Source organism: Temnothorax americanus, unplaced genomic scaffold (genome assembly GCF_048541705.1).
Source record: "Temnothorax americanus isolate GAGA-0224 unplaced genomic scaffold, ASM4854170v1 Scaffold1, whole genome shotgun sequence".
NCBI lineage: Eukaryota > Metazoa > Arthropoda > Insecta > Hymenoptera > Formicidae > Temnothorax > Temnothorax americanus.
This window is the reverse complement of record NW_027509230.1, coordinates 1,327,806-1,344,451: the sequence shown is the minus strand read 5'-3', so window position 1 is coordinate 1,344,451 and position 16,646 is coordinate 1,327,806. Positions and strand designations below refer to the sequence as shown.

The 16,646-nt window shown below is 38.5% G+C and overlaps 1 protein-coding gene across 4 annotated transcripts; it reads left to right on the top strand.

The window, feature by feature from the left end:
- The first annotated feature begins 365 nt into the window (after window positions 1-365).
- Window positions 366-16,599, top strand: LOC143898380 (intermembrane lipid transfer protein VPS13A). 4 transcript variants are annotated; one of them, XM_077407819.1, is made up of 50 exons: window positions 368-807; window positions 900-1,007; window positions 1,158-1,284; window positions 1,522-1,684; window positions 1,764-1,972; window positions 2,069-2,243; window positions 2,348-2,832; window positions 2,943-3,164; window positions 3,244-3,356; window positions 3,435-3,643; window positions 3,735-4,019; window positions 4,088-4,384; window positions 4,460-4,592; window positions 4,670-4,900; window positions 4,961-5,100; window positions 5,179-5,276; window positions 5,361-5,560; window positions 5,670-5,849; window positions 5,929-6,118; window positions 6,195-6,364; window positions 6,446-6,832; window positions 6,909-7,075; window positions 7,167-7,425; window positions 7,596-7,662; window positions 7,789-8,117; window positions 8,304-8,442; window positions 8,668-8,957; window positions 9,046-9,217; window positions 9,308-9,496; window positions 9,570-10,043; window positions 10,117-10,271; window positions 10,343-10,545; window positions 10,642-10,981; window positions 11,075-11,287; window positions 11,363-11,839; window positions 11,964-12,233; window positions 12,405-12,752; window positions 12,832-13,020; window positions 13,318-13,452; window positions 13,524-13,675; window positions 13,754-13,922; window positions 14,001-14,194; window positions 14,272-14,458; window positions 14,548-14,679; window positions 15,054-15,171; window positions 15,314-15,425; window positions 15,506-15,566; window positions 15,642-15,787; window positions 16,055-16,181; window positions 16,421-16,599. In XM_077407819.1, exons 1-50 carry the CDS (start codon window positions 667-669, stop codon window positions 16,553-16,555), a joined length of 10,212 nt encoding a protein of 3,403 aa, XP_077263945.1. In that variant the 5' UTR covers window positions 368-666; the 3' UTR covers window positions 16,556-16,599. The 4 variants fall into 4 exon arrangements, 3 of the variants coding, with proteins under 3 accessions (XP_077263962.1, XP_077263954.1, XP_077263945.1); XR_013257187.1 differs by lacking the exons at window positions 15,506-15,566; window positions 15,642-15,787; window positions 16,055-16,181; window positions 16,421-16,599 and having other exon boundaries at window positions 366-807; window positions 14,548-14,626; window positions 15,054-15,209; XM_077407836.1 differs by lacking the exons at window positions 15,506-15,566; window positions 15,642-15,787; window positions 16,055-16,181; window positions 16,421-16,599 and having other exon boundaries at window positions 366-807; window positions 14,548-14,626.
- The last annotated feature ends 47 nt before the right edge of the window (window positions 16,600-16,646 follow it).

The following is a 16,646-nucleotide window of genomic DNA, read 5'->3' as shown; positions in this document are numbered from 1 at the left end:
CAAGTATCAGTACCTATACTATTATATGTCACTATAACAAAAAATCATTTTTTACATAATTTAACACGTGAAAAAGAAAATTACAAGATTACGGATAATATAGTTTGAAATTTAGACAAAACAGATTAAAGTTAACCCGCATTGAGACAGCTTGATCATCGATCAAGTTAATCGAAATTTTGGGGGAAGTGCTCACTGCTCCGAACTCCGAGCACGTGCTACGTATCCATTTTCCTTCCTCAGGGGGTTTTTTTCAAGTTCCACGGGTGAGGAGGTTAGGTGCCTCGTACGCTACTTTTCCTTCCTCGCGTGCAAAAAGGGTTAAGCCAAGAGGTGTATCAAGAGTGAGCGCAGAGACCGCGGAGCACCGGAGCAGACGGTTGTTCACTGACGGGGATGTCGTGGGTGTTGCGTCTTGCGTCGCGCAGCGGCGAGACCGAGACTCGAGACTCGAGAGATCAATAATAAGGATTGCAGCGGCGCGGCGTCGCGCATGACTGAATTATTTTGCGAATTGCAACAATCCCGAGGAGGTTGTGACGACGACCGGGGCCCAGGTCGATCCCATATGATCCCGTCGTCTGACACGCGGGACGGATAGAGAAAGCGGCAGCCGGTGTTCACGGTCCTCGAAGGCAGACGACGACGACGACGACGACGGCGACGATGTTCGAGGGGGCTATAGCGGCATTTTTGAACCGCCTGCTGGGCAGGTACGTGGAGGACCTGGACACGGAGCAATTCAACGTCGGTATTTTCTCCGGGGATACGTGCCTCACCGACCTGAAACTGAAACCGGAGGCTCTGGTACGGTCTCTGTTTTTTCTTTTTTTTCTCAATAATTCAGAGGCAATAAAAAGAATTAAAAATACAATTGAATGTGTATTTTGTCTTTGCAGTATCAACTGGGATTACCTATTAGAGTGGAGATCGGCTTGATAGGAAAAATTATTTTGAAAATACCATGGTCTGGACTCTTCTCGCAACCCATTGTGATATGCATAGAGGTACTGAACAATCTATATATCGCAATAATAAAATAATATAATATATAATAAAATATATATTGCGTTAAATATATATATAATAGATAATATATAATAGAATTATATTGTGCATTAAAGTATAAATAACAAATGCTTCTTTGTCTTCTCAAGGATGTATACGCAGTAGCAGTACCTGCATTATCCGGTCCGTACGACCCGGAGATACAGAAACGTTTGATAAGAGCGGAAAAGAAGAAGATACTTGAGGATCTTAAGGAAGATGAAATATTTAGAGCTGGTAATTAAACATTTTTAATCGCTTATTCATAAAATGCCTTATTTGGAAATTTATTTCACTTGTATTAAGATTTGATTAGTGTCTACGTCTCGTCTACATATTAAGTTCACATATAAGAAAAAGAGAGAGAAAAAATTATCAAAATTTTGCAACTGTAATCAGTAATAAATAGTAAATAGCTTTTCAGTTTGATGCGTATCTAATTGTAAGTTAATCTATATAATTTTTCTTTTGTAGGTCTACCTCCCCAACTATTCGATGGTCTATTGGCGTCAGTCACTAAGAACTTTCAGATTACTATAAATAATGTACATATTAGATATGAAGAGAAAATATTGCGCAACTTCCTCTGTGCCTGTGGTATATGTATACAAAGTATATCCATAACGACTACCAACAAGTAATTTGATAATGCACATTGTCACGTTTCTTTCGGTTGTGTGCGCGTATCCATTATCATAAGAATTGATAAATTCCAGCAAATGGAAGCCCGGGGTGTGTGCTACAAATTCGCAAACGGTGTACCAGCTTATACGCGCGGAATCGCTTAGTGTGTACATGGATCACGACACTGAATCCTGTATAAATGTCCAGGGTAATTGGGACTTGTCCACTTTGCTCGCATGGAAGATCACGATGCATCGAGCCCTGCAGACATTCGGAATGAAGAACAAGGAGTTTCAGTTTTGTATGTTTGAGATATTATCGGTATCTTGTGTTCGAAATAAATATTATTTCAAGTTCCGTCTTGATTTTAACGAAATTCTTTTTTTTTTTTCACAAGTGTTGAAGCCCTTCACGGCCAAGATTAAAGTCATCGTACACAAGGGTACAGAAACGCAAGCTTCACGTATGTTAGTCGATATTGTACTGCAGGATGTAGCGATGCAATTATTCGAAGCGCAATACGCCACGTTTTGTCATATTTATGACTCTTTGTTACGCGCTACTATTAACAGGTGAATTTGTGCAACGCCTAATATTCTTTCATTTGTTTCAATGACATACGCATTTTTAATAAATAATGACGAAACTAGTGATTAAAAATTAACGATGTCTACAGGCCACATGCTAAATATCGTCCTGAGAAAAGCGTATATGAGGAACCGTCGTCTTGGTGGAAATATGCGTATAATTTTGTTTTGAATCACTATATTAAGCCGTATAATTGGTCGCGTACAGCCAATCACAGAAAAAATTATAGAAAATACAAAGAGGCGTGCATCCAAAGTTTGCAACGACCAAACGATACAGAGTTGAAGCTGGATATGCAAAAACACGAAGACAACTTGACAATATTAAATATCGTAATTGCGAGAGAGCATGCTAGACAGGAATTGAGAAATAAGGATATTGAGCGAGAGTGCCAAATCACAACAATGAGCCCATCGGAAGATGTCAATGTAGAAACTATATTACCGGATAACGATCAAGCGCATAATATAACAAATCAATGCAACAAGGGTGAACATCAAGACTCATTGCCCGGTGTAACAGAAAATTCATCTGTTTCAAAGATAAAGTCGGGAAAGACGCTGAAACAGATTGGTAAGCACATTTAGATCATTCTCTTTTTCATATAATACCAATTAACAGAAAATTTTTGTAAGAAGTACTTGAGAAAAATCTATCTGGTGAATCTTTTTGTTCGTTTGTAGATTACAAGTTAAACTTTACTTTGGCAAATTGCTGTCTGAGCCTCTTAAGCAAAGGCAAAGAAATGTTGATCGTAACCGTCACACAATTTCTGACGAGTATTGAGGCACGGCCTACGTTATTAGCTTTCAAGATATCTGTTCGTGCTGAAAGCTTCGTAGTTGAAGCTATATCAACTGATGGCGATTTGGTTCCTCTGATTACAGTGGATAATGTGTTAACAGGTAATGCGCCTATTTATCTCTGTAAGCGATTTATAAAGTCAATTGCAGAGGTACTAATTATAACTATTATGTGTGACAGGGAATGTGTCTACATATTTTTTGGCGATAGACTTTGAGAAAAATGGATTGAATGTGGATCCTATTTTTGAAGTAGCCGTAAAGCTGGAAGCTATCGAAGTGACTTATCATCATGTAATAATGCTTTTATATATTGCTTTAAATAATATTCTATCTATAGTTTCTGTAAACCTGACTTAAATTGCATTTCAGTTTGCCATAGTGGAAATTATAAATTTTTTCAAATTTAACACTAATTACCTTCACGATACGATTCGCGGGATATACAGACTGTGGGATTGCGTCAAAAGAAGATATTTGAACTTTGTGGACGACATCGTCTCGCAGACATTGAGAATCAGCTTCAAAATAGATATAAAAAGTCCTTATATTATATTTCCCGAACACGGATCAATTCAAAAGTACGTTTACTACATACGATTGTAGGACTAGAAAAGAGAGAGTGCACACAAATATTGTTTTACATATTGTGTTTACATTTTTTTTTTTTAGAGGAGGGCATATACTCGTTCTGGATCTCGGTAACATAACGCTGACCAACGAGCTTCAAGCAACGAATTTGCAATTGGAAGATGCCACTCTTATGGAGCTAGAAGAATTACTCTACGACAGACTCAATATGGTGTTCTCCGGCGCGCAAATTTTATTTTGTCATTCAGGCGACGACTGGCGGTCGGCGAGAAAACGGAGTGACTCGGAGTATCATTTGTTACCTAAGCTGCAAGCAAATGTGACTATTTCATACAGTATTAGACCCGAATATCGTCAACTACCACGGTAATATGCCACCTAATTGCGCCACAATCCTCTGTTTATGCATTGTTTCAACGTACAATATTCCGCAGGACAAAACTCAATGTACACATTTCAAACGTGAAGTTGAATCTATCGGAAAGTAAACTGCGACTGTTGACATATTTTTTAAATAAATTGCTAGTAGTATACGAAAACAACATTGAGAAGTATAAAGCTACCTTAAAAAATTCGATTTTCGGACGAAAGTCGAGTATTATTTTTATTTCAACGAAAGAATTGATGAAAGTACAATCCAGTGTATGCTTGCCATCTGTCACAATGACGCATAGTGATTTTAAATCTGTCATTAAGGAAGTTGTAACTAATAATGTACCAAAGCTTGATAGGTAATGATTTTATATATCATGTAGACATTTAAATATTCTATGCATTTCGATAGAATGATTCTAATTTTTTAATAGGAGTGTCGTCTCTTCGGAAGTTAGTGAAGAGGACTTGGAATTATTATCTAAAACGATTAACTTGTCCGGATTTGATGATAATATATCTCCGTGTAATCACATTAATTTGTTACTTCGATTTGCCATAGGAGAGGTAAATATAGTTTCATTAAACATTCATATTTTATCCTATGAAGAGACGTGTGCCATTGATATTGATTCAAAATTTAGTTCTCCGTAAATCTGGAAGATATGACAGATAGCCGAGAACAGCCTTACTTAAATTTGAGATTGCACACTTTGTATTATGAAACGGCTGTAATGGAATACGGCGTTGCTGTTCAGTTTGGCGTTGGATCGATTTTTCTGGTCGATAAGACAAACGCTGGCGTTACCGGATCGTATCTGGAACTGATATCCACCGACGAATCCTACGAAGTCCTCGTTGTGTCGTATCGTAAGGTAATTTATGAAGATTTAACGGTGCCCTAATTCGTAAATATTCACCGATTTTCTCTTCAGGTTAAATCAAATTGTCCCGATTTCAAGTCGCACTTCAAAAATATCGAACGCTCGTTGGTTGTGAATCTGCTGAATATCAACGTAAACTTTCACAGATCCGCATTGTTGAAAATGAAAGATTATTGGCATAAATTTCAAGCGTAAGTGAGACAATTTTTATGCGAGAAAAATTTAATCGTTTTAGATATTTTATAAAAACATCGATTCTTTAATTTTAGCGTGTGTCACGATACTCTCTTATTCAAGTACGCCGAGAAGACATGCCGTAACATTATGAAATGGGAACGGAGGAACACTGATCCACCCATCCCACCGGGTACAAATATATGCTCTAAATATAAAAAGTATTTTTAAATACAAAGGTAACATGAATTAATTTTACATTTTACTACTTTTTCAGGCGCAATCAAACTGAATTATTCAACCAGACTCAGCTCATTAGTAGTGCGATTCTGCGATAAGGATATAGATTTAATGGAAATTAAGATTCTGGGCTTGGAAAACGATTGTATCTACAATGCGAACGAGAGAATGGTGTTACGTGCACATCTCAGGAGCATACTCGCTGAAGATTTGATTGATGATACGCTTTACTCCAAAGTAATTGCCTTGAGTAACATATACAATCTTTTTTTACTGCATAACATGCATACGTATTATATACACACAAATATATACATATATATATATTTTTTAATTTTATTTAAAGATTTTGACGACCGACGAAGATAAGGTTTTTGACCTGAAATACGTGAGACACACACCAAGATTATACAAGTGCTCGGATATCGATACAAATCAAGATGATGTGATGTCAGATGGCACTTTCAAGCTTTCCATTGGACGAATAAATTGCGTGATCATTTCTAAAATTCTCCACGATTTACGGGTATGGTATATTTATTATTTATACACCTGATATTTATTGATATAAATGCTATCGATACTTAATTTAGCTGTCTTTACAGAATTTCATAATACCGTTTGCTTCCACGTATTACACTCGTTTCTTATATTACTTGAAAAACAAATTCGTTGGAGGGATTGAACTGTTTAAGAAGAGTGCGACAAAACTGCACATTTTTATCGACATACAAGGGCCTACTTTTTTATTGCCACAAAAGAAAGATGCCCCAAGTCTCCTGGTGTTTGATACAGGTAAAAAATCGAAGCAAACACAGGTTGCAAATTGAGAGGAAATTCTTTTAATTTTATTAAAAAAATATATTTTCAGGTATATTATCGGTTGAAAACTTTTTTAAGAACAGTGGGCAGTCAGTACAATCGAGCAAAATGACCGCTAGCGATAGCAATCCATTGATAATTGATAACATTTTAGTAAAATTGAAATCCATGACTGTGTCTAGAGCCATTATGACTCTAACTCGAGATCTAGAAGTCCAGGTAAAATTAGACATTTCAATTGATTTGGTTGCTATGGCAGATTGTTAAAATTGAAATAATATCACATAGATATAATTTCAGGAACCCATTATCGAACCTATACAAATTCAGTTGGATATCAAGAGAAAAACAGAATACCGTAGCATTATTGAACTTCAAACTTATGGTTTATTCAACATGCAAGGAGCTATTGATGTCGTAAATATAAACTTAAGTCAGAGGGATCTCAAATCTCTCATATCAGTGTGGCAAGATAACATTTCTAAAATACCGTTGCTTAAGAAAATCGGTGAGACCGAAGATAGAGTTTCAGCGCAAGATTCTCAAAAGAATGCCAACCACGACGACGATGTTATGGTAAAAAAACTGGAAAACTTCTTAACGCACAATGAAACAGCACTGTGCGAAGTTAATATAAAACTTGCGTTGGAGGGATTGCAATTAAATTTATTTATGGATACAGAGGAGGTACATACATTAATGCCCGCTTAAATATTAATGTAGATTTTTATTTGTGTATTATTTTTATTACGTTGTTTTGCAGGTGTTGAGTTCTCCCGTGCGCGATTTAAATCACGGTTTGTGTAAGCTGAGTTTCGGAGAAACTATAAACACTTGGGATTTTTACAGCGACAAGAGTTTGAAAATGAAATTGTCTTTGCAAAGCTGTTTATTGCAGGACACTCGCAAGGACTCGGTCGTTGAGAAGAGGTATTGCGTCCCTTAATCATGTATACCGCTGAGAGTTAGAGCGATAGAATGTTAATGCTATCGAGAATCATAATCTAATTTTTTGTTTTAGGATAATACAATCGCCGGCAACATCCTTAGAGAAGAACTTGGAGTTCTGTATTTCTGTGTCGATGTCTCCTATAGTCGACGTCACATACAGTCGTACTCAAGCAGAGGAAAAGTGTTTCGACGTTCTTATTCAGGACATACGAATTAATTTGTCTGTGCCTTTCTTGATGCACTTGGGACGTTATTTTCTAGATTCCTTACCCGGCGAACAGATAGAGAAAGGAATTATCAACCATGGATATGATAATAATAACCAGACGGTAAATACAGATCTATTCAAATAATTAGTTCATTAAGAGAAGATTTTTAATATTCTATATTAAAGCACTCTTTTTCCTTTACACATACATCTATATCTTTTATCCTTAAAAATATTTTATAAATATTAATAATCGAATTAATGTTTCAAATTTATTTGATTTCAATCAAGAACCGGAATGCTTTAAACGCAGAAATTGACAAATTAAATCGCTCCCAATATTTTAAGGAGCAACCAGGTAGTTTCTCTATGTGCATGCATATGTTGTATATAAAAATCGTTCTTCTATTTAGTAGCAATATTATATGTAAAACTTTGCACAATCTTAAATGGGGAAAACAAAATGAATAATTCTAATGTTTAGGTACTTCTATATCAATTCGAATACAAAAACCAGATATCTTTCTATTCGGCGACTTGGAGAAGAGTAGCGCGCACGTGATACGAGTGCAAGCTGAAGTGTTTATCGAAAGTAGTAGACATAGCCGGTCCTCTTCGATAGTCTGCACTCTGACTAACGTCAATGCCAAGACTAAAGGACAAGGGAATTACGAGTCACCGTGTTGGTTGTTACGTCCCTGTGATGTAGAAATTTGTAAAAAGAAGTTGTCTTGCGGTAATGAGGAAATTACCGTTGCTATAAATAGTATTAATATACATCTATCGGCGGAAGTAATCCATACTTTTATCGACGTAAGCATTATGTAACTTAAACTGGATCTGAAATATGTAATTTTTAATTACGAAATCTAGAGGCTAAAACAAAGACTGAATTTATTTCTTAAAGTATTGAAACAGTTAAAAATCACATTATACTGCTAAATATATAAACTATATTTGAGTTGATTATGTTATATATTATTTATATCTGTATTCTAGATATTAAATGAAGCATCGACTTTCTTGAATAGTATTAATTCGAAACCAGACGACGGCAGTAATCAGAATGCAAATGCGCATAATAATCTTTGGACCCCAAGAAAAGTTTCTAGTATACCGTACAAGAAAACCGACGAAGGTAAATCACATCTCACATACATCGCAGTCGTATTCTATTTTTGAATTCTATCAACTGTTTATATATATATATATATATATATATATATATATATATATATATATATATATAAACAGTTGATAGAATTCAAAAATAGAATACGTATATATATATATATATATATATATATATATATATATATCCGTTTAAACACCAATTTATATTTTTATTGTATGCATTATTTAGGTGAAACAGAATTGTATCGTCGTCGACACGATCATGTAACATTTAATTTGAGACCCGTGTTAATATGTTTATTGCTGGAAATGGAAAACGCCGTAGGAAGATTTCCAGTAATGAAAATGGAGACTGTCATCACCGCTACCGTTAATGATTGGCGTAATAATTTTCACTTCGAATCTAATGTAAAACTTCACGCATTCTGCTACAATAGGGCACGCCAGAATTGGGAGCCATTTGTGGAGTTTTACACGAAAGACGACGCAAACTATAAACCATGGGAATTCACTATCAAGGTTACTAATATTATCGTACCGCACTGTATATATGCATTTAATTATTTATTAACGTAGTTTTGTACCGTCCGCAATTTAATTTCTTCAGATATATCGAGGCGAAGCGAATCTGATTAACTCCAATTGGACGGATCCTTGCCATCACATAAAGCAAGATCCGATGAAAGCGAGAAAGAGATACGCGCAATATAATGGGGAGGATATGACAGATATGACGTTTATTGGACCTGACGCTGATATGATTTCGATAACAAGAACAGGTGAAGTTCATTCATCCATCAATTGCATAGAAGTGTTACTTGGTTCATCGGATTTTTTTAAGTAAAAAAATATCTTTTTTTAATAAACAGATCCTGAAACCTACGTGACATATGAGGATGAATCCGACACGGACGATGATGAGAGCGATACGAAATTAACGAGGATTTCGAGTTATCTATTCAATAATAATAGCGACGACGAAGAAAGCGATTCCGACGACTCGAGTACGAACGAAGACGAGGAATTTGAATTGATACTGGACTGCAATCCTGAATGTTGTACGTAAATTCGAAGTCTCGTGCGAACGTATGATGTTAATGTTTTAATATATCGTACTTTTTGCACATGCAGATAATCCCGTCGCGCGTCCGCCGACGAAAACGACTCTCACCGCGCCGTACATCATTCTATGTTCGGAGGAGAAAATTAATATTACCATAACGCATGACATGATCGCAACGTGGAACGCGATGTCGAACGCGTTCACGCAGGCGAGAGTTGGAATCCCGTTTGTGCCCACTAACGCGCGGGAATTGACTGTGCTGAACGACATAGGTCACGCGAGTCGAGTGGAGTTGCTTGTCCATGAGCAGGTGGACGGGAACAGTGACACGCGCGTCGTAGCCGCGTACAGTGTTCACGACGGTAGCTCGCCGGTCAGTGTGCCCAGCAGTCCTGAGAACGAACAGACGGATCTCACGAGTCCCCAGTGGGCCGGTAAACAAACCACTCTGATCGTATCGGAGTGTAAATTTTTCCCCATCGACTCGCCAGTCAACATCTACAAATCGATAACCGGCGAACTCCTTCGTGTCGTATTTGAAGGTAACTTTTGCGCAAATATACCCCAAACGTCATAAATACACAGATACAAATCAATCTTCCATCCTTAACGCAGGCTTCGAAGACGTGTTGGTGTACTGCCCGAAGAAAGAAACGCGTAATCTCGTGTCACTTCGTCCCGTGAGACACGACGTTCGTTATTACCTGGTGATAGAGGCGACGATAAACAGTTATTTACACCGAACGATTTGCGTGCGATCTCCGTTACAGGTAATGCGATCTCGCTTATCCGCTCATTTAGCGTCGCTCCTATCTTTCGCTGATCGCGAGATGTATTTCAGTTTCGAAACGAGACCTCGTATGCGTTGGGACTTTATTACAAGAAAGCGGTGATAGACAAATTGGGCCTGACGCTAACCGGCGAAACCACGAATCCTTTTGATCATAATGTGAGAATGGCGATCATAGAACCTGACGCAACTTACAACATTCCTCTATACATAGCGTATCATTGCCCGATACACATTCTTCCTGCGTATCTAGAGTAAGTAAAATCTCAAGTATCACGGCAATGTGTAAACTTGTTTATAAGAGAAATAAGATAATGTACGTGTTATACTAACGGATATATTATCTGTAGGAAGTATCAAGTCAGTGACGAAGGGATTTATTGGAAAGATTTAAGGGGTACAGCAAATGCGTTTAAAGACGTGTGCTGCGAGGCGAAAGGCGACAATAATCGTAATGTATTCTGTGTCAGGGCGATATGCACGGAACTCCCGTTAATGACTCGTCCCTCCGGCTGTCAAGTGCCGAATTACTTGATAAATATCGTACCACCTGTTATTTTCAATAATCAATTACCCTTCGTCATCGATGTCATTATACCTGGCATCAATTACGAGGTGAAAATCGAACCCGGGGAGAAAATAAACGTGCACTCTCTGAATCACAGCAATAGCGTACAGTTTGTTTTCAAGGTACGTGGAATCATCTTTCGAAAGAAGCTAGTCGTACATGAATGTATTTCGCTGCATCGTTTAATTACATACCGTCCTAATAATTTTATATAGGTACACAACTATTTAAGCACGTCTTGGATGGGCGCGGTAAAACTAAATATGAATCTAGAACGCAAGTTCGTGTTGATGTCTGCAGACAGCGAGTCGGACTTAACGAAGCCTTTTTTGCTGTGCTTAGAATTGTGCAAGATTCTCAGTTGGAACATCGTTATACAGTCGCAGTATTGGATAATAAATAAGTCTGGCTTGCCGTTGTTTATCCAGGTAGCCCAAACGACGTCGCGGCCTGGTTCCTACGATAACAAATACATGATTTATTAATATTATTTTTTTTTTTAGGATTGTCATTCTCATATAACGTACGAAATGCCGGAAGAGGAGTTAATGGTGTTCTCCCAAAAGAACAATAAAAGGAGCATGGTGCGATTAAGGGCCCATCAATCCGAATGGTCAATGCCATTTGGACTGGACGGGATCACATCGATGTCGTTGATCGTATGTCGCGATATCGAACGCGGACGAAAGTATCAGATCTTAACGGAGATAGAGAGCTCCCGTTTGTCGCCGATTTTCACGAAGATTATAACGTTTCTACCATACTTCTTTATTTGCAACAAAACCAAGAGGGCCTTGAGGTTTATGGAGGAGAATGAAGAGGCCGATCTCTGGAACGACCTCTTACCCGGGCAAGAGATGTCGTTCTGGCCCGCCACTGAGTCTATGAAGATGAAAATAAAGTGGAGGAACAGCCAATTGGTCTCACAACACTTCGGTATTACGCATGTGGGTAAAACTGTGCTGAGAATGGATAATGGGGTAAGATAAAAACGCGTGACCGCCTGTTATGGAGAAGTGGTCTTCATGAAAGTCTTTGTTAAAGAAGAATTTTATTTCATTTATGTAACTTAAAAGCTTCTTACAAAAACTTCATAATTCGCAGTCGGCGCTATGTGTGGAGATCGAAGGCGGCGTCAGTGCTCCATACCGCATAACATTTCGGAGATACGTTACCGGCGACATACCTGTGAGAGTGGATAATCTCTGCGACAAATTGTTTCTGAAGCTGAATCAAGTTGATCTAGGCCAAGTCGCGCTGCTCAAACCGTTTCAAAGTTTGCTGTACACTTGGGACGATCCTACTCAGACCAGAGAATTGATCTGGAACGTTTACAATAATAACGCGGTTGGCTACAGAGCGCTATTCGAGACGGTAGTGGAAGAAAATATCTCTATCTCTAACTTAATATACTTTTGCTCAAATTTTTCAATTTGCCTTTTTTGATCCCCAAGGAAGATTAATTTTTCAATCTAGTTTTTAGAAAAATTTTAATTTCTTTGCGCAGACTTATTGCTTGACGTTAACACTTGCATCTGTTTTCAGGACGACTGCGGGCACGAAAAGGTGTCCTTCGTAACCATCGAACGACGCCACAGCGTGTCTCATTCTTCCGTCACTCCCAAGTCACTGACGAATACGAAGTCATGGTCGGAGGACACGAGTGGCGTCAATCACGTTCCCAGCGCGGAAACCGAGGCAAAGTCGCAAACGTTAGAGGATATGCATCAGGATGAAGCGGAGGTTTACTGGGTGAGCTACATGGAAGGTGAACAACGTGTGCTGCTATTCACGCAGCACAAGAGCGTGTACCTGAAAGCGAGGAGCATTATCGATCCCGAAGCGAGCAAGAGAGAAATATTCTTGTCAATCGCAGCTATCGGAATCAGCGTTGTATGTGAAGAACGATCATGCGTATTGCTCGTTATCGTTCCAGATGTGTGATCAAAGATTAATCTATTCTCTTTCGTAGGTTGTACAGGAATCCAATTTGCATAACGCCAGACGGGAGTTGCTGTACGCCAGTGTGATCGACTCCACCGCGCATTGGGAGCTTTACTTCAGCAAACGATGGAGAAATTTGTCGCTGGAGCTGAGCGCCTGGTTAGAAAATAAATACACGAATTCGGTGAAGACGGCGCAGCTCGAGAATTTCATTGACGTACGTCCAATGTCAATCTTTAAAACTATATTGCGAACATGTCATTTATTATGAGAACTTTAGATAGAGTTATAGATTCCGCTCGATTTTATAGTATTTAATAAAGTATATAGAGTACTGTTATTTATTACATAAATACATCTTAAGTGATATGTATTAAATAATATGACATAATAGACTATGTCTTGTTAGTTCAGAAAGGAATAATATTTCTATGTATTGTAAACTATTATTATATTTTTTGCGTATTATACAACAAAGACACGTCTCTAACGGACTTTTCCAAATCTTTTGCAGGTTGACTTCACAAAAATGCAGATGACCAAACCGTTCTTCGGCAAATTACGAAGGACGTATTCGCCAGGTATCTGGTTGCATTGCAGGGAATCCACGACGCTTTGTTATTTGCAAGGATATGTTCACAGGATACAGGTATACGAGTAATACATATGCACATATGCATACGTTTATATGTATATATATTAAATTTCTCCGTCTTGCAGATCGATAATCAATTGAGCGAAACTACCTTTCCGGTAGTTCTGTATCCCAACTTGCAAAAGACTTTTGTGAATTATGCTGGAAGCCGCAGATTGAAACATTGCTTGGAGTTCTCGTATCTGAAACAACGCAAATTAAGGAGCATTATTTACAAGTGCGCGTGCACAAATTTATGACATTATCGCTTGTTGTTGAAATTTTTTATGATAATTTTCGAACGACATTTTTTCAGAGGGATTTGTGTCATCGTCAGGGAGTTTAATTTGAATCTAGAAGAGGCCTTTCTCTGCTCCTTGATCAATTTGGTACCCAAGACACCGGAAACTAAACACTCGATCGCCACGAAACTCAGGAGAGATGTGTCTAATATGCGCGTTCCTTCGCTTCGCAAAACTGATAACGTAATGTCTAATCTCGTATGCAATTTAGGCACATTATACATACATGGACTTTGATTGATTTACACGTATGAATCGCAGGACATAAACAGCAAGAGCAGGCATTTAATAGAGCAGATATACATCTCCCCGATGGTATTGCGCTTGAAATTATTGGCCAACCCGGATGGATTTAACGCGCGTAACTTCAGCAATGTGGACGGTTATAACAATGTTCTTCGATTTATTTTCGAGTATGCGGAGAAGGGTACGTTTGAGAGGGACGTTGAATTCAGGTGAGCTAATTGATTACAATTTGATATAACTAGAAGGCGCGGGGTAGTAAATTTCATGATTTTGTTTGCTTGTTTAGATTGCTCGATTATCGAAAGAGTTTCATTGCCGTGAACAGAGAGCGATTCCTCTCGCATCTTTCGCGCGTTTACGTCGCGCAGATTATGGAACAGTTTCACGTGTTGGTGCGCTTAACTACCGTCCTGGGAAATCAGTATGGCTACAACTTTAAGTCATCAGGGAGCAATTTCTGCGAGTCGGATTTGGTAAGCAAGCAAAAACGATATATGTCGCGAACGATACACACCTTTCGTTTTTCTATTGAACACAACGCTAATTTACGGTGAGTTTTTAGTTATTGATGTGCGGAGACGAGTCTGCGGAGAGGCTGGCGCACGAGGTCGCATGCGAGCTGGGACATGCTACGCCCGACGGTATGCAAGCCTCATTTTTAAGCGGCCACGACGGTCACACACTTCATTACAAGGTAAACGTACGGCTGTAAAGCTGTGCAGAGGAACTAAAAATTTAGCCGCTCCTTAATCGAAAAGCCTAAGTAGCTCGTATCTGTAGCGAGCTTCCCCTTAGAAAGAGCCGAAGAGTGAGTTAATCTAAGATTAAAAGTTAACCGACACTTGTGAAACTGGGCCTTAATCTTCGACATTAACTGTCCAATGATAAAATTCTTCATTTCCATTAAGTAAAGTCCAATAGAAATTGAATCGTCGGCTACAAAGAAAAACTTCAATTTGATAGAAAATTTTGGCTCTTGGTACTTGCCGTTGAAAATACTCATAGGTATTCGTAGAAATATTTTGTGAAAATAGGAACTGAAACCATGTGTTATATATTTCGTTTCAGATGAAAGATACGAATTATCGGAATCCAGATGTGCCGCCTTCAGCGTTTTTAGTCGATCATTCGTTCGCTACAGAAATTGATCTGGAGACGTCCGGCTTGATCACTACGTCGACAAACAGTGAGTAAATCGTTGCTGTTCGTAATGTACGAGTGGATGTAAGTGGGATCATACATAATCGTGCTGCGCACATCTGTTGATACGCTCATTGCTGTTTCATTTCCGGCTCCGACGTTTTTATTAAATCTCTTGCAAATGACAGGCATTCATCGAGAAGAATTAAGATATTTCTTCAAAACGTTGGGAAAGAAAACATCTATGCTGTTCAAGGCGGAAAGCTCTTATTCGAATGTAATAACGGACATAATAAAAAGGTATCAGCTCTATCAGCACTATTTTCTCTCGTCGTGCGTTTAACGGCGTTTATCTTAAAGGCGAATTATCTGTCTTGCAGGGCGCAAGAAGTGGGTCTCGTATCCAGAATGCGATTGCCGCGGTACATTAATCCACATTTCGTGAGTATTGTCGGGACGATGATCCGCGACCTTCCAATCATCTTTGTATCATTAACAATTAATATCGTTATTTAGGGTGTGGAGTTGTTCTCGACGCACAAAGCGAAGGGAGCGTACTTGTTGAACGCTATAAGTAAAGGGCATTGCATTCAGAACGATTCTTATTGGGGACACGCTGCGCTCCATAGCGACGGAAAGTACATTACACTCGTATCTTTGCAGTAAGTCTAACAATAATTATTACGAAATGTCTCAGAAACGTCTTTTATCCACGGATCTTACGATCAATTTGAGGGCGAGAGAGGGGGCTAGCTAAACCCGGAACCTGTACACTATACAGTACGAGTCGAATTCACTGACGCGTTGTGTTCTAATATTGTCTTTCAATATCGACGGCAAAAGATCTTACGAATAAAATTATATATTGTCGCGTTAATTTCCTCTGATCAAGAAATGTAAAAAGAAATAAATCCTCGGATCTTTTTCAGGCGGATATATTACATCGAGAAAGCAAATGCATGGGGATTGTGGAACGTGAAATGGACTTTAGAGACTAATCAGTTGCTGTCACCACCAACTATCGCCAAGAACAAACTTGTTTTGCATATGACAGAGGTAACTATTCCAATCTATCCCCAAAACTGATTTAACACAATCATGATTGTCTAAATACAGAGAATTTAGATTGCTCGAATAATTAATTAAAAATGCGCCAAGTTGGTTTACCGCGTTAAACAGATTCGAATTCTAAATTCAAGGATATCAAGGATATCATTAGGATATCGAGAGTAAAAATGACGGCATTCTAGGATCGATCGATGATTCATTAAAGATTGCATTAAATTTATTCCTAGACCGAGGAAGAGACGTCGTCGTCCATGGTAGATTGGTACGTGGAGAGCGAGGCCGCGGACATCCTGGAATGGCTGTGTCGCAAAATGAACAACGCAATGATCCTGAACATGGAGAGCAGCATTTGTTCCAAATGAGAATGTGGAGTTTGTTGACGAGGCCACCGTAAGGAGGAAACAGAGAACAAAGAGGATGAAGAGATCAGTGTATTTACATATTTAGTTCGGC